Here is a 26236-nt window from a genome sequence, read left to right on the forward strand (position 1 = left end):
CCGTCAGAATTCTATGTCACATTCGAGAACGAAATTAGTTTGGTGATGAAAAGGGTATTGTCAGAGGGAAAAAAGGAAATACCAATTTCTTGGGGCTCAGCGGTGATATCCTTAATACATAAAAAAGATACGGATGGGAGGGAGATAAAGAATTATCGGCCGATATCTCTGCTGAACACCGACTACAAAATCTATACATCCATTCTGGCACAGCGCTTGAGACAAGTGTTGCAGCATTTGATTCACCCAGATCAGTCAGGGTTTTTGCCCAAAAGGCAATTGAGACATAATGTCAGGATGATCTTAGATGTTTTAGAATATGGGGAATTAAACCCAGATAAGCAGTTGGCTGTAGTCTTCCTTGATGCCGAGAAGGCTTTTGATAACATCAGCTGGGATTATATGGTAGAAAATATAAAAGAGATGGGATGTGGGGAGGAGTTCTTAAACAGAATAATATTATTATATAAGAAACAAGAGGCAAAAATTACCATTAACAAGGACATGTCAGAGACAATAGAAATAAGGAAAGGCACACGTCAAGGCTGCCCCCTTTCCCCATTACTTTTTATTTTGGTGATTGAGGGATTAGCGGAGACTATCAGGAATGAAGAAAACATAAAAGGTATTAAGGTTAGAACTCAGGAGTATAAACTACAGATATATGCCGATGATATGGCAATTGTGATGATGGATCCGACAAATTCGGTAATACCTCTAATAAATACTATCGAAAGTTTCGGTCAGCTGGCCGGATTTAGAATTAATAATGCGAAAACTAAGGTTTTAACAAAGAATTGTAGAGAAAACATCATCAAGATAATTGAAGATAGCACAAAGTTTAAAGTGGTAAAGAAACTTAAATATCTGGGGGTATTTATTACAAATAAAACAAGCTCCTTGATCCAGGATAATTATGAAAGGTTATTGGATTACACGAAGAAGCAATTAGCAAATTGGTCATCATTACAGCTTTCAATGATGGGCAGAGTAGCGGCTATTAAAATGTCGGTGTTGCCAAGGTTTTTATTTTTATTTCAAACCATACCAGTATTACGAAATGCTAAATTTTTTCAAAGGTTAGACAGATTGGTCAGAGAGTTCATCTGGCAGAACAAAAAACCTAGGATCAGATTAAAATTCTTGCAAGAGAAGCCCCAAAATGGAGGATTAGCTGTGCCAAATTGGCAACTCTACTATCAAGCGGCGGCCTTAACTTGGCTTAAAGAATGGGTGACCTTGAAAAACACCAGACTGTTATGCCTGGAAGGTTTTGATTTATTGACAGGTTGGCACTCAACTTTGACCTTAACTGGAGGGTCGTCTACATACTTTAGGCAGCATTTAATTAGATCCTGTCTATTAAATGTATGGAATCAGATCAAAAAAAAATTCTATAGCAAGATACCGAGTTGGATTGCTCCCCTAGAGGCAATGATGCTACCACATCTAGTGTCAGGGGTAAGAACAGTGACATATGAGGTCTTACTTGATAATAATGCTGAACTAAAGTCGCAACAAGATATGGAGGCCGGTGGTTTACGCTTCTCATGGTGGGAAAAAAATCAGTTAGTTTCGAAATATGCTAAAGATAAACGAATAGGTTTTACCCTTGAGAGAACAGAACTAGATAAAATCTTATTAGGAGAGGACTTAAAGATGATATCAAAGTTATATTCCCTCCTACTTAGGCAAGAGATGCGAGAAGTGGTTATGAAAGCTACCACAGAGAGTTGGGCGGGAAACCTGGGTTATGAAATTGATGGGCAGAAATGGCAAAAAATATGGGTCAACATAAGATGGTTAAAGGCCACAGCACTTAAAGAGAATGTATATAAGGTACTCCATCGTTGGTACCTATCCCCTGAAAGATTAGCACGGATATATGATGGATTGGATGGTAATTGTTGGAAGTGCAAGACAATGGTGAGTTCATATTTCCATGTTTGGTGGTCATGTAAAGAGGTTTGCAAATATTGGAGGGAGGTACAATCGATGTTAACTCAGATAACCAAAAAACAAATTAATTTAGATCCTGAACTTTTTCTGTTAAATGTCTTACCTGAAAACTGGAAAAGAAATGATAAATATTTAGTTTTACATGTGATAATAGCTGCAAGAATATTACTTGCGAAGACTTGGAAGGCCGAACAAGTACCGACTAAAGAAGATCTGATAATGAAAGTATTGGAGGTTGCAGAAATGGACTGTTTAACGCAGAAAGTTAGCGGAAAGATGAATACTGTATTTCAGAACGTATGGTCACCGTTTTATAAGTGGCTGAATAAGAAAGGGAATTTTACTTTAAATGGTTGACGGGTCGGAGATCTGTAGTGGTGTTGGGAAGGGAGATTGTGGGTGATGGGATGTGAGTGAATGTATGTTTGTCTGGAAAAATAAAGATCTATTATTAAAAAAAAAAAAACATGGCTTGTAATAACATGAATGGATCTGAGAGAATCTTTGGGTTCCTAAAGTTCTCCCCCCTCCCCATGTAGCACACATACAGAAGCACATGCACACACACACAAATATAGTTATTAATTTCATCCAAATTATTTAAGGTTTAAGTCAGAATTACAACTGTGATCCTACTTACATGTTACAAGAAGCATGTTGATAAAAAGTAAGATACCAGTTTCCCTGACAAAGAAGAATTTAGTAGGTAAAAGCCAAGTCTTTTTTAAAAAAATAGCATGCAGGAATCCTTTTGTTGTGCAAAAATCTGATTTAAAATTTACTGTGAATCAACAGTAAAGCAAAAAGATTGGATTGTTCCACAAATAATTCTTCTTTAGCAATACTGCTGATAAAACACTATAGATACAAAAGCACTCACAGATGTCAGCAGAACAAACAGCTTCTCAAGAGATCATGCCCTATTGCCTGCAGATACAGGGAAAATGTGATCTGATAAATACAAATTAGGCTTACTCTACGCCAGCTAAGACTGCAGCTCATTTACCTGGGAGAAGGCTTCACTGAACACAGCCTCACCAAACACTGCCTAGGTGCAGCGGTGGCTACTGGACATTCTGATACTACATAACTTGCTTGGGCCCAGTGGCAGCCACTGCACAACTTGTATAATGTGGCTGGGCCCAGGGTGGCCACCATACAACTCATCTGAGTGACCTCTTACTGCACAACTTTAGCAACTTGGCCAGACTTTTCGCAGGGCGGGGGGGGGGGGGGAGCCTTGAGCCAATGTGGTGTACTGGTTAGACTATAAAAATAGGATCTGGGAGGTACAGCAAAAGTTCCCACAACTAATGCCATTAAGTTGCTTCCAATTTATGTTAAATTGCTTCCAATTTACTGCAATCTTATGAATTAATGACCTCCATAAATTCTGTTATTGACAGCCTTGCTCCAATCTTGCAAACTTAAGGCCATGGCTTCCCTGACTGAGTCAATCCATCTTATGTTGGGTCTTCCTCTTTTCTTATGCCTTCAGCTTTTCCTAGCATTACTGTATTTTCCAGTGAGTTATGTTTTCTCCTGATATAACCCAAGTACGATAATCTCAGTTTAGTAATTTACCTTCTAGGGAGAATTCAAGCTTGATTTGATATAAAACCCCTTTATTTGTCTTTTTGGCAGTCCAAGATATCTGTAGAAGTCTCCTCCAATACCACATTTCAAATAAGTCATTTTTTCCCATCAGCTTTCTTTACTATCCAACTTTCACATCCATACATAATAATGGGGACTACCATGATATGAGTTATCTTGGTCTCCAGCAATATTTCCTTCCATCTGTACAATAATACATGACTGAATAGTTCAATGTTTTCAGTGCCATAAGGGTGTTTTTGTTTTCTGCTGTAAGAACTGATCCAATAAAAAAGCCTCTAATGCAACATACATCTAACATTTCAGGATCACGCCCCTAGTCTATGAAGAGCTCACCATGCTGAGTGACAGATCATGATGTTAAACATTTGATTATACTTTCCAACATATGACAGTAATCTGAATTTTTTTTGAAAACTGTTGTATAATATTTAACAGTGCGCTTCCAAAGCATCATTACTAAAAATACTTATCAAGTTAATTCTAAAAAAATTCACTTGGTGAAGACAATTTATTTTTTACTTAAGGAAAAAAGGACGTGTATATAAAACAGATTTTTCCTTAATTTACAGAAGCAGAACTAATCTACCTCTTTCCATTAACACTCTGCACAGTTTGTTTAATTATCTGGAAACAAGAATTGCTGTTCAAACATCTGCTTTCTACACTATTAGCAATTTCTCTTGAGGCCATATTATTCAAAAGAAACATAAAACAAACATTAGCAAATATTATAAATGAAATTATAACTAAGTTTTCAACATCCTGGGGTGCCAATAAATACTGGTTTGTCCAGTTCAGCATAACACAAAGCCTTCATATTCTTACATATGAAAAATAGGCACTAAATTATCAATATAACTTTATTATCTCAAAATGAAATATTTAGATCACAAACCCTTCATCAACAACACTGTCCAAATTTGAACAATGAAAATTGATGAGGGGAGACATGGAGCTACTCATTTAAAATCCAGAAGATTCCACAATTCATGAGAGGCAGTCAACAGCTGCAGACTTTCCAAGATGGGTAACTGTTAGTCTGTAGCAGTGGAAAATAGCAAGAGTCCAGTAGCACTGCAAGGACTAACGAAATATGTGGCAGGGTATGAGCTTCATTAGTCAGAGGCGAGTAGTGACTCACGAAAGCTCATACCCTGCCACATATTTTGTTAGTCATAAGGTGCTACTGGACTCTTGCTCTTTTCTACAGCTGCAGACTTTGTAACTGCTTATGTAGGTTCATTCACTAACATTACAATCATCCCAATATTAAGGTCTTTTGCAGACATAATGATCAGTGCTAGGGGAAGCAAACCTTCCTCTTCTATTTCCATTACTGTTTCAGGTGCACAGTCACATTAGTCTGCATTAGAAGAATACGATTCTACTCCAGTAGCACTTTAAAAACCAACAAGGGCCCCTGTCACACGGGCAGGAAACTGCAGAGGAGAAGTGTGGCTGTTTGCCCCGGGGCAAACTAACATGCAGTAAAGCGATCAGACCTACTGTGGAGGTTCTGTGGAGGTACTGTGGAGGTTCCATGGCAAGGGAGAGGTGCCGATCACAACACACGCCTGCACGCAATGAAGAAGCGCGCGGCGCGGCGAACTGGTTTTCTTTTTTTGTGTACACTACGAATGCGCATGCTCCGTTGGGTGTGTGTGCGCATCCACGGAGACGTGGGGGGAAAAAAACCCCTTTTCCGCAAGGGGACATGGGCGGGCGCCGGATACCACCGGAAACGCGATCAGACGCCCGCCCTTGCCCCGCAGTTTCTGGAAACTAGTACCTCCAAGGTACTAGTTTTTTGCTGCGCTTTTTCGGCAGGAAGCCTCAGTTGTGCCACGGAAGCGCTACGCTTCCCAGATGTGCTGGTGAGATCGCGACCGGAAACTCCGCTTGTCTTCCGTATCTCTTGCGTGGCTAATGTTGCGTGTGACCGCAGCCAAGACTTGGTTGGTTTTCACTATTTTCACTATTTGGGCTTTGAGTCTCAGAGCCAATAGCTACTGTTAAGAGTTGTTATTTCCTGTGAAGAAGAAGAAGAGATTGGATTTATACTCTGCCCTTCACTACCCAAAGGTGTCTCAGAGCGGCTTACAAACTCCTTTCCCTTCCCCTCCCCACAACAGACACCCTGTGAGGTAGTTGAGGCTGAGAGAGCTCTGACAGAAACTGCTCACTTTCAAGAACAGCTGTTATCAGAACTACGGCTTGCCCAAGGTCATCCAGCCAGGTGCAAGTGGAGGAGTGGGGAATCAAACCGGTTCTCCGAGATTAGAGTCCACACACTTAACCACGACACCAAACTGGCTCTCTTGGTTTGCAGCACATGTGGTGCACACAGCTGGATGGATGGCAGTTTTAATTATAAAACAAGTGGTTCGTTTATGGGTCTTGGGAGTTATTTTATATTGGAATGAATTAAATGAAAATGAAATGTTTAATCAACCATGTTAACTGTAAATACAGTATAATATGCATGCATGTAGACTGCCCCCAAAATAACTGTGGGGAGTATTGTTAGGAGCAAGATGTTCTGACCTCTGTTATCTTTTTTCTACAAGGGGGAATATAGAACCTCAACAGTCCTGCCTTATCTCAGATAACAGGACACATGGCAAACAGACTCAAAATGGGCAGATTTTTTGGTGATTAAAAGCTCTGGAGAAAGGGCACTTTGGCTGTTTGTGCATAGTGCTCCCTTTGTATTCACTGCTCTGCTCTGAGACCATACAGGTACACATCAACCTGGATACACTGTTCTTTAATTGGTAACAACCGGACAATGCATCCTACTCCCCGCCTTAAACTATGACTACTGCAAATGTCTCCCAACTCACACAACAGCATGTACCTACTGTGTACTGGATCAACATTCCTTCCTCCCTCAACAGTTGCTAGTGGTGTCTCCCACTCATGGGGCACATGATATTTATACAGAAATTATGCCGAGCAGAAAGCTGCCTCCTACAGAAGTATGCTAGTAGACTGCCACCCCAATGTTGACAGAATGTCATGCCAGTTAACCCCACATGGAGGGGGGGAGTAGAGAGCACAACCATAGGCAACTATCAACCACTCCACCATTAGTACTGTTTGTAACACATTCAGGATCTCTTACCTTGTAGGATTAGAGCCTCATGGAATAGCCCAATCAAACTACACCAACGAATCTAATGCAACTCTGTATAAGGGATGGATAAGTATTGGCTCAGTGACTATAATATCTCTCAACATGTGAATTTCATCAAGCAGGAACCCAAATAAGATTGGATAAAATATAGGAACCGGAAGAGCATAATGCTCTGAGTTCCTGAGCCCACTTGCTATTGAATGCTACTGTGAACCAATATGCATTACTTTCTTTGACCGAGTTCAGACTGGCAGTCTGTCCCGATATAGGCACGAGCCAGAAACGTTTCACAACCAGATTAAAGGGGCCGTTCACACAGGCACATCTGCACGGCGTTCCCCAGCCGTACTCAACCCGTCTCGTAACGCTTCCCTCCCGAGTTTAAAAGATACCAGGTGAAAGTGGTATCAAACCCTGGAAAGTGCGATTAACCCTGTCCATCCCACACCAACAAAGTGTGAACGCCGAAAGCTGCGTTTTTCTTGTGCACTTATGCACATAAGCACATATCTCCAGATTACCAAAAAGAAAGCCACACCTTACAGCCAGGGTGGGCCAACAGTGTGAACGCTCCCTTGTACCTCCTCCCGGTATGCTCCTGCATCAGTAGCTGCAGTGTGAACGGGAAAACCCAGAACAGTTTGTTCCGGGTCTTTTTTGCCACGACTCCCTCCCACTTCAAACTGCCAGTCTGAACTCGGCCTTTGTCTCTCTTTTTGGTCTTTTCAAGCAGACCTCCAATGGGATAGAGGCCTCAATGGACTCTGTGACCAAGTTACGGCAATCTGTGTGCATCTAGTAGCCAAGTCTCCTGTTCTAGCTGTTCTAGTAATTGTTCCTGCTCCATTTCAAATTGATTAGCAGTTGTTTCCCCATCACAATTGTCCTTCCCATGGTTAAATGCTGAAAGGGACAGCTCTGACTACGATTCTGAAGTCTGCCAAAACAGCTTTCAAAGACAGAGGAGCCTTCCTACACCAAAAGAGCTGGCAAACCCATTCATATGACTTGCATCCAGAACTTCTTTACTGAAGCTGCCCAGTAAATGTTTGGATTTTTCATGGCTGCATTTATTTTACCGGGGCTTGGTAAACAGACATTGATCCCTATTCCCTATTCATAACTAAACTTAGCTGGCTTCAGCATGAAACACACACAGGAAAGGGTCTGAAAACGTTGTCTATTGTCTGCACAGCTATTCTCTACCAAGGCAGAAGGCCAGACTTCTCCATGTTCATAATCCTTCTGGATCATTGCTGGTGTGTTATACAAAACAATGGAGGCTACCTGAAAGGGGTGACAGTGGGGCGGGGGGCAGAAAACAAGGTTGCTGGGATGAGCAGAAGCAGGTAGTGATAATGAACCTCATGAATCCAATGCAGGATGGCTGCTTTGGGAAAGTGATAAGCAAAAATATTAGTGAATGGGGCAGCAATCAACAATAGCTGGGTCTGATGGTGCAAAACCTCAATGGAACCTGGAACCACTTCCAGAACAGTGCAGTAACTTGCCTCATCTGCAGTTTTACTTGCTCTGGTATACATGTCTGGTTTAAACACTAGGCCCAACAGACAATTCTAAATGCCCACAATATAGAATTTTCTTTTGTATGAAATTAAAAGAATGATCTGCAGGGTGTGAGGTGCATGTTCTAGTCCATCTTCTTCCTTCACTTCCATGCTAATCAACTTATTGCTGCCTAAATGGTGAGTTCTCTCATTCCTAGCCTCCCCCTTGTTGGGATGTGAGCCCCCTCAGCCCTGTTTATCAGATTTGCTACCAGGAGAAAGAAAGCAGTGACTTCTGAGCAGAGGTCATTTTGGGGGGGATCGCGGGGGATCGCAGTTCCCCCGGGTGAGGTACGGGGGGCGGAGCACATGACGAAGCCCCGCCCCCTGCTTCTGGCCGCCCCGCTTCCGGCCCTCATTCAGCCAGGAGGAGGCAAGAGAAGAGGGAGGGTAAGTTGCTTCCTCCCTGCCTCTCCCCACCCCTGCCTGCCTGGGGCCAGGGAGGGCCTTCGCGGGGCTTCCTCGCACTCCCGCTGGCCTTGCAGGTCCACCGCCAGGCCCCTCATGGGGCTCGGCAGTAGAGTTGCAAGGCCGGTGGCGGCCGGGACCGTTGGGGACGGGGTGTGTGGCCTTATGACACACTTCGGGTGATGTCAGGGGGTGTGGCCTTATGACACACTTCTGGTGATGTCAGGGGGTGTGGCATATGCTAATGAGTTATGCTAATGAGTTCCCCTAGCTCTTTTTCTACGAAACGACCCCTGCTTCTGAGAATATCTTGCAGTGTGTTCTCATTTCTGTCCCTAGATCTGCCTAGCCTTTTGGGGACTGCTCTACATCCTGAAACTTAAGCACTTGCATGGGAGAAACCCTGGACTTCCCACGTGGGCTTCCCCTACCATCTAAGCTGTAGGCCCTGGGGATACATTTGTTACAACAGATGGTTCCTTGGTGAATGTATAGGGCATTTATTGTGGATGAGAAGACTCAATGCAATTGTTACGTGGATATGTTCCATCTTTGATAAAATACTGTGTGAAATGAATCAAGATGCTAGCAGACTTTGTCAGATAGAATGATTTGGTCCTTACAAGTCTTTCATGTGTAATGTCATTTGGAGAAGGTATTCGGTGAAGAAGTATACTGTGTGTGCAATCAAGAAATTTACAAGTTTTGTCATCCTTAAGAATTGAGACATTTACAAGTTTTTTCCCCCCATTGCAAAGAAACTTTATTATACAAAGAACTTCGATATTGACAGAAAGATTTGGAAGCAACATAGACCACAGGAAGATTTGGATGTAACATACTCATAAGGGAATGACTATATGGTAACCTGGGTTATAGTGTGTTATGATATGTTGAATTTCTCTTTCTATTATTTATTACAGGCATTGTAAACCTTATAATCCTTTCTTAGTAATTATTTCATAGAGATTTATTTTTCATTTGGTACACTATACCCGTGAATATCTCTTGTGTTTGTGGCCCTGGGGATATGACTGAAATTGCTATGTTTCCTTTCCTGTGTGTCCAATTTAAGCCTCCACGTGTAGAGTTTCCAAGAGTCCCCCAAAAACAAAGGGTACTGTCTTCCTTCCCTTGTTGTGTTGTGTGGGTGATCGTAGGTGATGTTAGGGAGCTGTGCCAGAATTCCCATGTACTGATTGACTGCTTCCATATAAGACTGGCGAATTCAGACAAATTCCTCATTTTTCGAAAGCCAGTCCTCTAAGTTTAAATATAAATGATCTTCATCGACGGAATCAACACAAATATATGAACTGTGGTCAGATCCCTATGCTTTCATTCTATCTTAAAAAATAAACACAGCCTAAATTTCTCACAAAGACATTAGTGGTTAAGAAAAAGCTAAAGCTGATATTGTTCACATAGCACTTTCACATCAATATGTTTCCTTGCACTCTCAAATAAAGCCAGCTTCTCTCCCAACATATATTTCCTATGTAGCTTCTCCATATTGAAGGAATCTGTTTAGAGTGATTTCCAGAGCTTATATTATTATTGCTTAAACACTACAGAGATAATTTAATTTTTTTCCAAAGGCAACTGCTTACAATACATTGTTAATTTTAAAGAGATTTAATGTATCAGCAATAAAAATCACTAACATCAATGAAATCAATAACATTACTAAGAAAATTTCATACCTGCTCCAGGAATGATTGCTAACTTTGTTTCAACTAGACCCATTTTTGCAGAAGTCACTAAAAAAAAGCCAAAGAATTTGTTCTTGTGAAATCCACATTAATCATGTTAACAAAATAAAAAGGAACATTTGTAAAGTATGCTAACCATTGCTGTAGTTATGCTGTACTGGCTAATGTTAATAACAAACCCTGCATTTATTTACGGAGGCAAGTACAAAAACAGAATGCAAATATATCCTTTCAAGGCAGGTTCTATAGCAGATCAATTTTCACACAAGAGGAAAACTGATGTAGGATAACCTAGAAGCATTTGTTATACAAAAAACACCAAAATGTCATTAACACCCCCCCCCCAGAGGAAACAGCAATTTATCCAAGTTCCCTAGGAGGAATATACCGTTAAATATATATGCGAGGGGGGGGGGGATGCAAGCACTTTGTACGTTACCCAAGCACTTTGTACGTTACCCTGTATATCCAGTCCTTCTATTAGAAATGAATACTTATGAAAAAAATAGTAACTTATGAATACAGTAATAGGTTTCCAAAAAATCATGACAACCTTTAAATGTGGGTAACAGTTAAGATGTGTTCTCTCTAGCAATCAACTGGAAGAGATCGTCTAGAGGTATATGCTGCAAACTGAAATTCAAGAAATTTCTGGCTACCAGTCATCTATTCTGCCCAACAATCTCAGCTTTATTAATACTTTATCACAATAAATATATTTAGAATCCTACTGGTCCTGGAACTCTTTGCTTTACAGAATGATTTATCTTCACCCTGTAAGTTCATCGACTAAACTAGAATAGTTATATCAGTGACTCTTAGGAGTCACCCGTGGCTCTTGTGAGCATGATTCTCCAACATGGCACTCAAGTAAGCAAGGCCTTTTGCCCAGTGGGTCTTGTGGCTGGCAATTGGTTCCCCCCTTGAAGCAGCTGCTGCCAAAGGAAGGGTAAACTGTGAGATTTCCTGAAGTGCAAATATCATGCCAGGGATGAGAGTACATGTAACTCTTTTGGCTCATGGTAGATGTGAATGTGGCTGTGAGCCACAGAGTGAATACCACCTAGTTTATCATACAGGAACAGCCCAACTAGAACTCCCTACAAAAAGAATTTTTATATGATACTGTTCAGCACAAAGCTTTTGTGAACTTTTGTTCTTTACAAATACAGTATGGGAAAGTTAAGCAGGAGTAAATTCTAAATGTCTGTTTTGCCATAATTTTCATGTGACAGTGTAATCCACAGGACAAAAGAAGAGACTGTATTGCCACAATTGCCACGTAAGTTATTCAACTCAGAGAAAGCTGAAGTGGCATGCCACACCCCATATATTTGATAACAAAACAGGCCAAGTTTTGAATAGAGAACTGGATAGTAAAATTGTGTGTGTGTGTGTGTGTATAAAATCATAGAAACATAAGCATTGGAAGGGACCACCAGGGTCCTCTAGTCCAACCCCCTGGACAGAATGGAAAGGAGTGGTCAAGAGACCAGTGACAATCAGTATCCTGGTACACATGGGACATTGCCACAATTATTTTACATTCTTTTTTAAAGACATGCAAACAATTATTCATGATTCTTTCAAGACCTTTATGAGGTGTGGAATATAGGCTGGGTTTAAATCCCCACTTAACCATAAAGCTGAGAGATCTTAGTCAAATCACTATTTCTCAGCCTACTTTATTCTCATATGCTCACTGCTACCAACCCCCCACCCAAAAATATAGATAGTCCCATCTACACTGGGGGGGGGGGGATAGTAGAGATTTGAGAAATAAAACCAGATTCTAGGAACTATATTCTGCTTAAATAATAAATTATCAAATCAGCTTCTCAAATAGACTTTTCTTTGCAGAGTCCTGAGAGCAAAATATTGCATAAATGAATAAGATGACACTTTAATTGCAATATTCATAATCTGTCTCATCCTATAGGTTTAGAGTGTGTTACAAATATCTATACAAAATATATCACTAAATATTACCACAGGATTTGCAAATCCACCAAATCACAGAAGGTTTAAGGAAACAAAAGAAGGTGGGAAATGAATTCATTAAAACCCCTTTAAATTCTGTTGTGTTTTACTGCCCTATCATTCTCCTTTGCACAAACATCTCTCTCCAAATGCACATGTGTGCTCAAGTTTCCTTAAGTTGTCTTGAACAATCCAGTCCTTAAAACAGAAACATTCCCTTCCAACAAAACTTTATTAAAATGGTCTATGTGGTCCTTAAATGCACTGCTATGGAGGACAGAGTAGTAGAATACATCAGTGGTAGAAACAAATGGAGATGGGAGCAGAATTTTTCGTATAGTGTATCGTGAAGTGGAGAAAACAAAGCAGTGAATACTAGCATCTCTAGTTCTTCACTGTTTGTTATGTTCTTTTTTTCTCAAGAACCAGTGGACAATGTAAAGGTTCTCGGTGGTTTTTCAGCTAGCTCACCTGTGGCAAAACCAGCAGGCAATTTTCTGGGAAAAAGTTTTATTACTGGGGTCTTCCTCCCATCTCCTTATCATTTGACTTGTTCATCAACACCTGCACCTACAGTGACAAAGATTACAAATAACAAAGTGCAGAACTAGATTTATTCATTCCAGGTTCTCTCCAAAAATAACTTATCAATGAAGCTACAAGTTATACCAAAGTAAGGTTAGCCATTTGACTAATCAAAAAAGATTTGGTCAGTCAACTGACCCAGTTCAAAGAACTGCAAAATTTTAAACTTCTAACAATGTTAAGAAAGGCCTCTATAGATGTGAATCGCTCAGTCATGTATGGATGTAGTATATCAAATTGAAGTCAAATGGCAAAGGGTAAACAGTAAGTTTCAGGGAGTTGCCTTGTTGGACTGCAGTACAACAGACTCAAGTCCAGTAGCACCCTAGGGACCAACTCTTGTTAGAGCCAAGGTACAATAATTAATAAAAAGCAAATGTCAGTAGTTTCAACAAACAAAAGTATAAAAAAATAAAGGAGATGTTGCCATCTACACAGTGGTATTCTAAGCTTCATTAAATTACACCTTACCTGCCACTCTAATGTCACAGGCTAAAGCCAATTCTAGGCCACCACCTAGTGCAATGCCATCTATGGCAGCAATAGTTGGCACTGGAAGATTAGCTGAAAAGAAAAAGCAGGAATTCACAATACAATAATGTTGAAAGTTTCAATGACATTTCATTTAAACATCATGGCTTTTTTGCCACTGTTGATTTAGCAGAATTACTATTTCCACAGACAAATTATGCTGCCTGGGTTTTTCTATGCAGCAGTTCAATGGTAATCTAAACTGACTGCAAAGATGTTCCAGAAATCTTTGTCAATGCAAAAATAAATGGTAGAATAATTTTGAATTTCAAGATGGACTTTTATCAATCTGCACTTTTTACCGTAAGCAGCAGCAGCTGCAAATAAATAGTCATCCCTGGGCCTGTGTATAAGCATAAGTAATTGAAGAGTCTTAGATCTGCCAAGCGGTATTGACACAAATCCAAGTGACCTGGAGGTATGAAGAGCAGAGGTGAAAGTTTGCTAACAGTAACTCTTTTTAAAAATAAAGTTAATAAATAGTTGGCTACTATTGACTTCAGAGGGTTACTGGAAAAGACATGAGCTTGAACTGAAAAAGATCAGCTTTCTTTGTGGAGAGGGGTTTGTATGTGTGTGTGTGTGTGTGCACATGTACACGCCCCCATGCCTGGAAGTCATGGCGACCTCTGGCGACTCCTACTGGGGCATGGAGGACATTCAGAAAAGTGGCTTGATAGCCTGCCTCTGGCCTCCTGGGCCTGGAATTCTCTGGAGGTCTCCCATCCCAAACTTGCCAGGGTTGGCCCTACTTAGCTTCCGAAATCTGATGAGATCAGGCTTGCCTGAGCTATCCAGGTCAGGGCAAGGTCAGCTTTCTTGACTACTTAAAAACACGAACACCTGTTTTGCTTCTGAGTATGGGAAACAGCATTAATCTCACAGGTCATTGGGTAAACTGTCAACATCTATTTAAAGAATAATTTAAATTACATTTTAATTAAAAGGAGCTGTAAATCATAAAGCGTGCTGGAAAGCAGCAAGACAAAAACAAAAATCTATGTGAGGTGTCAGCCCATGGACACAAAAATATTTATCTTGGTTTGTATTTTTAATGTGTGTGGACACTTTTTGCAAAAGAAATATTAACAAATTCTGGTGTACCAGGGAAATAACAAAGCTGTCATTTATGATATGCAGCTTATCATCTTGATTTTTACAATGTATTTCAAAAATCCATGTGGCTGGCCTCCAAGTACTTTTATCCTTTTGGAAGAACAACTGCAAGACGAACAGATTCCCCTGACAAAACCTTGTTGGCAAAACGTGTAGGGGATTTTTGGAAATTTAACTAAAAAATAAAATATATTTTACCTGATTCTGCACCATCAGCCTTGGCCTTATTTTTTATCTCCCATGTCCTCCAAGTATGCCTTTTGCACCAGTACCGTAATTAATATGATCTTACTCGAGTTTATAGTTTACTGCATTAATGTTTTGTCTTCCAAGTACTTTTTAACACAAATGCAGACCTCCTTCAGTAATGGAAGTTGCAAGATAGCTGCTCATTTTGTATTCTAAACTTGGGGTTCCTGTGCTGCAAACTATGCTTCTCTACTTTCAGAAATGTCATACTAAACAAAACAGACTTTGATATATTTCATCTCTCAGTGTCTCTAATCTGTAGCCTGCAACTCAGCACAAATGCTGCTTTTTATATCCAATTAAAGTTTAGCATAGTGCTAGTATTTCAACAAAAATTAGGTATGTCAAATAACCATGCGGGGAAAAGTACAAAGCAGCACAACATTAGACATTGATTTCTAGAAAGTATACAGATCAGAAGTACTGAAACAACTTCCACCACCTGTGAATGACAGCAGAAAATAAAATTCTTAGAAAGCATTCCAAATCCAATAGCTCACTTCCAACAGCTATTCAATACTTAACCTATACTCCAGAAAAGAAATACACAAGTGAGAATTAGCCTTACTGAAGAAAATGCATTCTTGCAAAACGGAAATTACTATCTCCCATTAAGATAATTTACATAACCTTGTCAAAAAGCCACACAGGATACACATGATCCCTCCAATTACCAGTCTGTCTCTTACATCCTTTTTACAGGAAAGATTAACAAGCACATGGTTTTAACTCAGCTCAGCCTCAAACTGCTATAGATCACACACTTTTCTGTCCCTTGTATCAATATATCTTATCAATTTCCAAACTGCACCATAATGGATATGACTGATAGAACTGCAAAATGCAGCTAGGGACAAACCAAGGGGATTCTTTCTACAAATCTGAAGTAAGTCCCAGGGTGCAGAAAAATCTGAAATTAAAAACAAAACAAAAACTTTGGGGGATTAAATCCTAGAGCTTTAAGTGAAGACTGTATACAGAACTCTCAGGGGCTTCTGGGTGGCATGCGTATTAGATTAAGTTAAAATCCTGAGCACAGTGATTAAGAAATAAATTCCACTAAATTCATTTCGGAGTAAAGAATTTATCATCCAACAGCAAATATTAAAAAGAAATGTGACTCTTAAGACTTCCTGTTTATCTCAGAAGATTGATATGATAATTTATCTTATGTCTTGCTGGTAAAAACGGTATAAACTATAATACATCTGGCTTACAGTTCAAGGCTAAACACTGATTTCTAAACTCCAAGTGAATGTTTGCACATTTTCATTAAGTACCATGGGCAGGAGTCAAGTGACCTGAGCACTTCATTTTACGCTGCCCACATACAACACTGTTTTGAGGCTGCTAAGTTGTTTAATAACTTTTTACGTCACCTCTCCAGGGAACCTGTCCATGGTAGCTTACAAAGTAAAATATAATAAAAGCAAAACATTAAAAGTTCTTAACTAAAATCCACAGGGATACCACCAGGGATTCTTAAATATTTTAATACAAAGACTGGCATTCAACTGCAAGAGATCCAAATCAGATTATGTTCATAGAAGATGTTCTATTAGCATAATATTATGATTTCCATTTTAGTAATTTAAATCAAAGAAGCATAGACTTGTGCTGATCAAACATCTAGTCCAACCCCCTGCACAATGCAAGAAGCTCACAAATACCTCTCCCACCACACCCCCAGTGACCCCTGTTCCATGCCAATAAGATGACGAAATGTTTCAAGATACTTATGAAATATAAAACATTTGGTTTTTTTCAGATGATTTGAGGCTACATTCCTTTTAATTCAGGTAAGGATGTTGGTTGCTCATTTTTGTGCACATGCTAATCTACAAACCTAGTTTGCTGACAAGAACCTAAGAGCCCTCCTGGGCTCCAATTCAAATACTGGCCAACCAGATACCTCACACAAAAAAGGAGACGAGGGCAACAGTTCTCCCTTGTTTATTCCCAGCATGTAGTATTCAGGGCACTAAATAGGGAGGTTCTTGCTCCAAAACAGAGACCTAAACCAATCCCAACCAGAAAAACCCACACAAAGGTTACTAAAGCATATTTAATAGATTATCAATTGTTATGTTTTAGATGGGGAAGTTAAATCCTGACCTGGGTAGCTCAAGCTAGCCCAATCTCATCAGATCTCAGAAGCTAAGTAGGGCTGGCATACTTAGCTCCAAGGAATACCAGGGGTGTGACGTGGAGACAGACAATGGCAAATCACCTCTGAACATCTCTTGTCTTAAAAACCCTATGGGGTCACCATAAGTCAACTGTGATTTGATGGCACTTTCTACCACCAGCACCACAATCTCGTAATACAGGCTTTAAAAAGGGAAACTAGTGTTATTTAACAGTTGTTTTATATGTATATGGCATTTCAATTTTCACCAGGTAAGAAGGCCTAAATATTACGTATATTAAACTAGTATGTAAATTCAATAGAGAAGGGGGGGAAAGTAAATCCCATTCTTGTAATAACTGCCTATCAAGAGAATACATTAGCCTTTCATAAGTGCTTGCTTCTTAATAAAAAAAAGCTGGTGTAGTACTAAGATTAGCACAATATACTAGCAACATAATTACCATGAGTGCTAGAGAATTTTGATAACCTGTATACAATGACAGAGCAAAAAGTTCACATTCCCTGTTGGATATGTATCACAAATTGTGCTCTGAAATTAAGTAATGTATCAGTGAATTAAATAACACAATAGTTGTAAAGGATGAGATACTTTTTTACTGAAGGCCAAATATCCATTTTTAGATATTTGATATTTAGATGTTTGCTATTTTGGATACTTCACAGTGGAAAAAAAGCTTGAAGCCAGATATTAGTGCTTAAGATCATCAGGGACCTTTACTTACCTATATCATTAATAGTTGCTCTTGCTCTGGAAACAAAAGAGCTTACTTCACTAGAATGCATTTTAGCTCGTTCTTTAAGGTCAGCACCTACAAGTGAGGTTTTATGGACATATTAATATTAAACTTTTAATAGTGTTCTAAAATATTAACATATCAGCTTACATTAATCATAATGGCATTGTTCATACTTCCAAGAAAATCAAACCAGCGTTTGCAATTAAATTTAACAGCAGATAATCTTTCTACAATAATTTTATTATGTAATGACTGAAATATTTATGCAAGTAATTTATTAAGCATTTAAATAGAATAGAAACCTTATACAGATTTATAATCTAAGGAGGGATGTGACACAACCATTCAGTGAAAATAAAGTTTACATTCAACAGCCATGGTCAGGAGATCAACAGGAGCCTATAGACTTAATTCACCCATGTCTCTTCACCATGGCACATCCATTCATTCTTCCCTACTATTTCTGGAGCTAACACAATGCAGTGTCACATGATCTGCACCAGTGTTAAAGCTAGCCATGCTTAGATCACCCCATATTTTTCAAACATACTACAACTATAGTTCAAAAGTCTGGGTGATATAATTCTGCATCATGGTTACCTCTTAAAAGCAAAGGAAGGTGCCAGTTTGTAAAAGGAAGTAGAAGAAAGAGGATGAACAACATAAACTCATTAGGTGTTTCTCATCTCCTAATCAAGTTTGTAAGATCGAACACCTTCTGCAATGGGCTAACAAAATGGAAGGAGATGACAAATCACATGGGGAAAGCCTAAACAAAGAGTTTGTAAATGCCTACTGAAAACAATGGAAGTTATATGTTATAGAAGTTTATAATGTAAATGCCAGTTCCACAGAGCAACACTCATTAAGTACAGCAATCAGGAGTCCTATTCTTTCCCCTTGCCACCATACTTTTGGTTGAGTCATGATAACAGCTCAAGACAAACACACTGCCCATGCACAAACGTCAATAAAATATGCTGATGAGCAGGGGTCTTTTTGCAGAAAAAGAGCTAGGGGAACTCATTAGCATAACTCATTAGCATATGCCACACACCCTGACATCAGGGGCCCAGTGGTGGACCTGCAAGGCCGGCGGGAGTGCGAGGAAGCCCCGCCAAGGCCCTCCCTGGCCCCAGGCAGGCAGGGGTGGGGAGAGGCGGGGAGGAAGCAACTTACCCTCCCTCTTCTCCTGCCTCCTCCTGGCTGAATGAGGGCTGGAAGCAGGGCGGCCGGAAGCAGGGGGCGGGGCTTCATTGTGTGCCCCGCCCCCCGCACCTCACCCGGGGGAGCTGCGTTCCCCCCCGAAATGACCTCTGCTGATGAGGCAGCAGCCATTTGGTGATAGCTTGTAGCTCAATGGCAGAGCACACACATCCCACTCTTATGGTTCCAGATTCAATCCCTGCATCTTCAGTTAAAATCTCACATAGTAGGTATTGAGAAATACCATTTTCTGCTTGACACCCTGGAGTCACAGATCATCAACACAGATAATGCCAAGCTAGTAGGAACAGTGGTCTGACTAAGTAGACGGTAGTCCAGGTATTTATGTACATTCATTTGTCTTACAACAAGCCTTGGCAAATCTTCTTTAGCTTTAGGAGCCAGCCTAGAATTTTAGAAGCCTGATTCATATTTCAGCCTTCAGGCTTTCATATTTTAATGACAATATCTTCCAATATGGCTACCACAAAACCTTATCTTAACCCCTTCAGAGTATCTCATAAATTTTATTAAAGTTATGACAAAAGTAGCATATAAATATAGGGCTTACCCTGGTTGTCATCACTACAACAAAAACCAGCCTATAATCCTTGCCTAACTTCTCCCCAATTTCAGTGTTGCTTTAAAAAGCCCCATTTAATTGACTATTGGAACCAGTATAGAAAGAAACCATTGAGAAATTAATTCATCCACCACCTTGGAATGATGTGAACTTTGCATATTATCAAGCAACGACAAAAATTTCACACTTTATGTCATATAACAAAACATTCTGATGCAAAATGATAATAAGCTTTCAGTTGGATCCAGTCCAGCTTTTTTGCTCAATCTCTGTGTGGTGGCTTTAGAGGGGGAGAAAGGGAGAACTCTGAGGCAACTTCCCACAGATGTCCAATCCCACACTCTGGCCTCTCTCTCTTTCTCTCATTTTAAACTGCCTACAATCAGTTACAAGGGGCACAAGTTTAGGTTAAAGGTTTGGCAGCTGTGTTAAATGTTCCCTAAAGGACTCTTATTTGAGACCCTGCTAGAAAATTTGTGTAATTATTTATAAGGTAAGAAATCCTTTTTTTTTTCATGGATATTTGACTGGAAAGACAAGTCACAGATGGAGGTGAACAACCAATGTTTAATAGAAAATAAAGTATTTAATAGGGTAAAGTTTTGTGTGGAATGCTTCAGTATATAAAGTGAAACTGGCCCTTAACCTCACCCCCATCAGGTTACAAACTTTCCCCAGCTCTTGTTATAGTTGCTATTTACTGCTGTGAGCTCTCTTGGCTTTTGTGTTTACATCAGGAACTTCTACAGCTAATATTGTAGCAATACCCAAAACTCAAGCAATGAAAAAAAGACAATTTCTTGTCATTCCAATAGTTATACATATCAGTTTGGGAAACACCTACTTTCAGTTTATTAGCTCAAATGTAGTCCTGTCCACCACAACTAGAAATTCAAGGCACACCAAGGTGGAAAGATTTGGACAGGATGAACGTTAACTGCAAAGTAGGTTTTCCTAACATTTATGAAATTTCCTGAAGCAGTCCATCAGTTTTATACACACAATGAAAAAAGGGGGACAGAGTAATACCTTGTAGGATCTCACATAAAAGTTTGTTGCTATTATCCCTTCTTGCCCGTTCTTCATTTCACACATCTATGCTTGTATATTGTTTGCAAACATGTTATCAAATGTAGCACAAATCAAGCAGTTTTCAGTCTCATTGCTTGTCATATGGTTTTAATGGCTTCTAGCCCCTCGGCTAAATAGCTTCTGTGACAGTAACTATTACCAATCTGGTGCTTACAATTCATCCATAAATATAATCAAGCAAAGTCCTAAGGTGGGGAAACAAATTCAAAAGATGACATGATGAGTGGTCAGACTGGTAATATTGTGAAATGGAAGCAAGCAAGTGGTTTTCTGGTGGAATAACAGTGGTGGAAAAGAATAAATAACTGGCAAAGCAAGAAGGCTGAATATGAGAAAGGGAGGAGGGTACAGAGGGACGATGATGCATCTGTTTATTAACTTTAAGAATCTTGGCTACCACTGGTCTAATAAGACAAAAAATTCCAACTGTCAAGACAGACTAAAGTAAAAGCTGCTTCAGCAATTCCTTAATTCTCCTTTATAGGTTTTTCAAAGTATAACTTCTATTGCCATTAGAAGAGCTATTAAGGGTGCAAAAATGCCCTTATAATATAAATCCACATTATATTAACTCAAAAAAAATAAGTTCTTTGGTACTGTAATAGTAGAATAAAATACAAACATGTATTGCATAAAGATAGCAGAGCTATTTATTTGGACTATTTCTATGCCATCTCCATAGAGTTCTTCTTGAGGCAGCTTACAATCAAAATAATATGATATAAAACAAGCCATTAAAAGAAACCATTAAAATGGTTAAGACCACAAGTTAAACATATGGGCTTCAAATGTTATACTAATATCATGCTGCAGAACAGTCTTCTGTTATTTTCTTGAAACATGCAAGGAAATTAACAGAAAAAGAGTGTATACAGTATTATTTGTTTCACTCTCCGGTTTGCTTACACATATCACAACAGTTAATCCAAGCACGAAGAGACTTTAAATTGACTGCACTTTCAGGCTCTTGCCACACCTTTATTTCACCTTCAAAATGCATGACAGTAATGCAAGTATGTGTGAGAGTCATAATGCTTTGACTCTGAAAAGCATAACTGTTTATCAATATACACAACCATGGCCCAGGTCACACGGGCAGGAAAATGCGAGGGGGGGGGAGGAGCGTGGCTGTTTGCCCTGGAGCAAAATAACACGCGAATGCGCGATCAGACATCCAGTTGAGGTCCTGTGGTTAGGGGGGAGGTGCTGATCACAGGACAGTCCTGCGGCGCGGCAAAGAAGTGGCCTCTCTAGCAAAAGGCTCCACGGGTTTAACCCCTTCCAGGGCTGCAGAGAAATGCAAACTGTGTCCTCCGTCCAGTCCCCTCCAGGAGGAGCTTCAGCCGGACCACCCTCCTACCACGCCCCCCCTGCACCTCCACCTCTGCCGCCCAGTGCAGAGAGTTCCTCTCGAGCAGGCCGAGCCGGGGGGGGTACGAAAAAGAGGAGGGGGCTGTGTTGTTTGTTTTTAAACGCTTGTGCGCATCTCGTGGAGACTTGAAAAAACAAAAACCTTTTCGCGACGGGACATGGGCGGGTGCGGGATGCCACGACCTACCACCAGAAACGCGATCAGGCGCCCGCCCTTGCCCCACGGTTTCCGGAAACTAGTACCTTGGAGATACTAGTTTTTTACCCCGCATCTTCGGCGGGACGCCTCAGGCTCGGCACGGGAGCTCTACGCTTCCCAGATGTGGTGCTGTGATCGCGCCCGGAAAATCCACCTATCTTCCGTCTCTGTAGTGTGGCTAATGCTCCGTGTGACCACAGCCCATGAAAATCTTGTATCCTACAATATCCTTCCTATATTCGAAATAGTGAAGGTACTTTAGGCATACAGTCCTTGGCCTCAAAAACTTGCAGGCATATATTTTTAACCTATTCCTATACTACTGATCTTTATTAAGTATATATTTTGGTCCATAAATAACAGGGAATTTCAGAAAGCAGCATTTGGGTTTAACAAAAGATTCTGACTAATTTATGACAGAATGGATGTATACGAGATGACACATGTTCTCCAAAAAGGTCTGTCCATCTTATCATAGGGTAATTTTAGAAATACAAACAAAAGAAAAACAGAAGTAATTTACTTCACAAAACCTTAAAAACAGAATAGCAGATATTTCTTTAATATAGAAGTTTCTCCCAAAAGCTGAATTTTCTGAAACAGCTTTTGGATAGTCATTTCAACCGATCACAGATTTCCAAATGCATAGTAATATTAAAATTAGTAACATTAAAATTTGCATACCAGCACAAAATACCCCAGGAACTTCACTTCGGAATATAACTGTCCGTACTTTTTTGTCACTTTTCAAAGCTTCCAGAACTTTTGATAGCTACAGAAAAAGGGTGTGCAAGTTAGTTGCTGTAGATTTTCCGGGATGTGTGGCCGTGGTTTTGGCATTGTAGAATCTGACGTTTCACCAGTAACTGTGACTGGCATCCTCAGAGTTATAAACACAGAAAGATGAAATACTCTCTGTGTCATCCACACTTATCTTCAACATCTACATACACTTACAACATACACTTACTACATACACTACAACATCTACATACACTTATCTTCAACATCTACATTCATAAAGAAAAAGAAGAAGAGATTGGATTTATACACCGCCCTTCACTACCCGAAGGAGTCTCAGAGCGGTTTACAATTCCTTTCCCTTCCCCTCCCCACAACAGATACCCTGTGAGGTAGGTGGGGCTGAGAGAGTTCTCTCGAGAACTGCCCTTGAGAGAACAGCTCTGAAAGAATTTATGAAGGTCACACCAGCAGCTGCATGTGGAGTGGTCAGGAATCAAACCTGGTTCTTCCAGATTAGAGTCCACACTCCTAATCACTACATCAAAAAGATGAAAGGTTTATCCACTTACCGTTTTAATAACATTTTTATTAAGTGCATTTCTTGTATGTGCTCTATTTATTCCAAGTACTACAATTCCTGCACACAGGGGGAAAAAAAAGATTATTCAAATGTCTGTATGAAGAGGTTTAGTGCCATAATTTCAAAATTGCATGATACCCACATGCAAAAATGTAGCCTGATCTACATATATTATTTATTATGCATGTAAACAGAATATTTCCATGAATGACACAGACCTATATTAATAACTGTTTAAATTAGTAAGGAAATATATTGTTACCAGAAAAACACTTCAACTACCAAAGCCTTTGTTGTTTTTTGTTTGTGAGATTATTAAAACATGGGGGGGGGCAACCTGGAGTTATGCTACCAGAACATCACCAAACAACAACACAATGTCATAAAGCTGTAATCCCACATACATGTGGGGGAAACAGACCCACAACCACATTTTGCTTGACTATCAGCCCCCCAACAATTACCACTGCCAGCCATGAGCCCTTTTGCCTTGCAGAATGAGATCCACATGAAGAAACACCAAAAAAACCCTGCAAGTCAAGAGTTCCAACTCCTTATAAGAGAGAAATACCAGTGAATCTGACTGTATGAGAATCGCAAGAGGGAGAGTAAGAGACACAGCAACTTGAAGACAAATACTCTCTTCAATGTGTAGTTTATGTGCAGAAAGCTTGATGCTCTCTGTTACTACAAATCATTATTGTCCTTGTCTCTCTTTTGGCTGTTCATGGCAGCCTTCTAACTAGTGTAGAGGCCAGGAAGGACTACGTTCACAACATAATGCTGTGTAAGCATCTGCTTAGTTTACAACAGGACAAATAGCTGAAGTGATCAAAATGCATCTACTTGCTCTGCTGTGGGGTTGCTAGCCCTGGGTCCTACACCATTCAAGCTGTTTACCGGCCAGTCACAGGACCAGCACCGCTGCACTTGTCATGGGCATGCACTGATCGAGACAACTGTTACCTGCGATTCTCCTGTCACTGCAGCTCTCAGAAGCACAGAATGTACAAAACAGAAATCATCAGAAGGGCACTATTATAAAGGGATAGTACCATAGTCTATCACAATGTTTATTGTATGTATCACCGTTTTTTCTGCAATGCAATGCCTTTTGCCTTTGTAACCCTTCCTGCATTACACAATGTCAAGCCTTAAACAGTTTTGTCACCTTAGACAGTATTTTGTTTGCATTATTTTCAATTCTGTAATGCTACCACCATTATTATGCTATGTTTTATTAGAAATCTTTAGTCGAATGGTTTCTGATTTTGTAACTCACTTTTGGGTCTCAGTGAGAAAGGTGGGCTATAAATGAAGTTATTGTAATTTATTAATAATACTGACGACCCAATTCAACTGACTTCCTTTTGGAACTACATTCCTGATGCTGTTCAATAAATCTGTGGATTGTTTTATAACTGTGTTTATTTTATTGGGGTCTGTCACGGCTCAGGTGGGGTGTCACCTGACGCTGCCATCACTCTGGATTTAGGATCCCTTGAGAAGGCCCAGAGCACCCTCCCAAGACCTTCAGACCTCCTTTTTGGCCAAATAATAGGCGTGAGGACCAGGCAGAGTACAACAAAGGTTTATTTTAAAGGAGGTCAAACAACAAGGTGCAGGAATAGTAACAGTAAGTGGGTGAAAAGAAATCAAATGCCCTAATGTGTCTAAATATATACTGTCCCTAGCTCACTATCTCAAGTGGCCTTAGACTACTCAGCCTTCCCTCAGGATGAGGGTTTCTTCCCTGCAGCAGCCTTCCTTCTGGCTCTGCCCTCTGGGAAGAAGAACAGCTTTTCCTGCTGCTCCAGATCTTTTATTCCAAGCCCTCCTCTTTTCCTATTGGTCAATTTGGGCTCCAAAACCTCTCAGAGGCTTCTGGGAATTGTAGGCCCAGCCTCACCTACTGCTAGCCAGGCTCCCAGGGCCTAGTAGGCCTCTGATGGCACAGCCCAGATCATTACATGGTCTGACAGACAGGGATCTATACCCAACCTCCTCCTGACTCAAAATCCCCTGATCACTGCCAATATGTGATAACCCGTACAGGCTACATGACAAGGAAGAGAGATGGAGAACAGAGACTGCTGTGATGCAGAACACCAAAAACCTCAAGAGACCAGTGGAGAAATGGGCTACTCAGGAAGGTGCTAAGCAACATGACCAAAGTCTGCAGCAGCCAATCAGTATGAACAGCCCTTACTCAGTAGTTGGGTTTAAACCTTTGTTGCCCTTTGGTCTCCTTACTGGACTATTTGGTAGCTAACCACATGCAAGGTTTCAGCTGGGGTCAACATGCATGCCAACTATAACTTATTCTATAGTACCCCATACAGTCACAAAATATAGCCCAAAGGATGGTTGGAAATGCCTCATTTTTTTCCTGTGAATTCCCAGTTGACTCTATGGTTAGAGGACTGCTCTCCACTACGTTAGATGTGGATTCTAATCCTGCCTTCTCACTTGTTGCTGACTATGAATTTTGCCCTATTCCCTGCTTTTCCCTCAGTTTTGCACAAAAATTTTCTCAGAGCCTGAAACACACACCAGATCTGGACCCTCATGTGGGAGAGGCCCAAGGCTGTTCTCTACCAAATGAGTTGTATTGATGTCTGACTGATATGGCTGGAATAGCCATGCTTCCTTTCCTGTTTTTCCAGATCTCAAAGGGCACATGATATTTGGAGTGGATTTGAACCCTA

At 40.3% G+C, this 26236-nt stretch overlaps 1 protein-coding gene across 2 annotated transcripts in view; it reads right to left on the minus strand.

Moving 5' to 3' along the window:
- Positions 1–26236, minus strand: part of AUH (AU RNA binding protein/enoyl-CoA hydratase) — a 52823-nt gene that overhangs the window by 22076 nt on the left and 4511 nt on the right. The window contains exons 2-6 of one of the 2 annotated variants that reach the window (XM_015421529.1): positions 23518–23585; positions 22889–22976; positions 17739–17825; positions 13440–13532; positions 10395–10451 (exon numbers count right to left, since the gene is read on the minus strand). In XM_015421529.1, the coding sequence (XP_015277015.1) occupies positions 10395–10451; positions 13440–13532; positions 17739–17825; positions 22889–22976; positions 23518–23585 (393 nt within the window). The remainder of the gene's footprint in view (positions 1–10394; positions 10452–13439; positions 13533–17738; positions 17826–22888; positions 22977–23517; positions 23586–26236) is intronic. The other variant, XM_015421530.1, reaches the window with a different exon arrangement.

This window comes from Gekko japonicus, unplaced genomic scaffold, assembly GCF_001447785.1.
Source record: "Gekko japonicus isolate JY-2015 unplaced genomic scaffold, Gekko_japonicus_V1.1 scaffold1189, whole genome shotgun sequence".
Classification (NCBI taxonomy): domain Eukaryota; kingdom Metazoa; phylum Chordata; class Lepidosauria; order Squamata; family Gekkonidae; genus Gekko; species Gekko japonicus.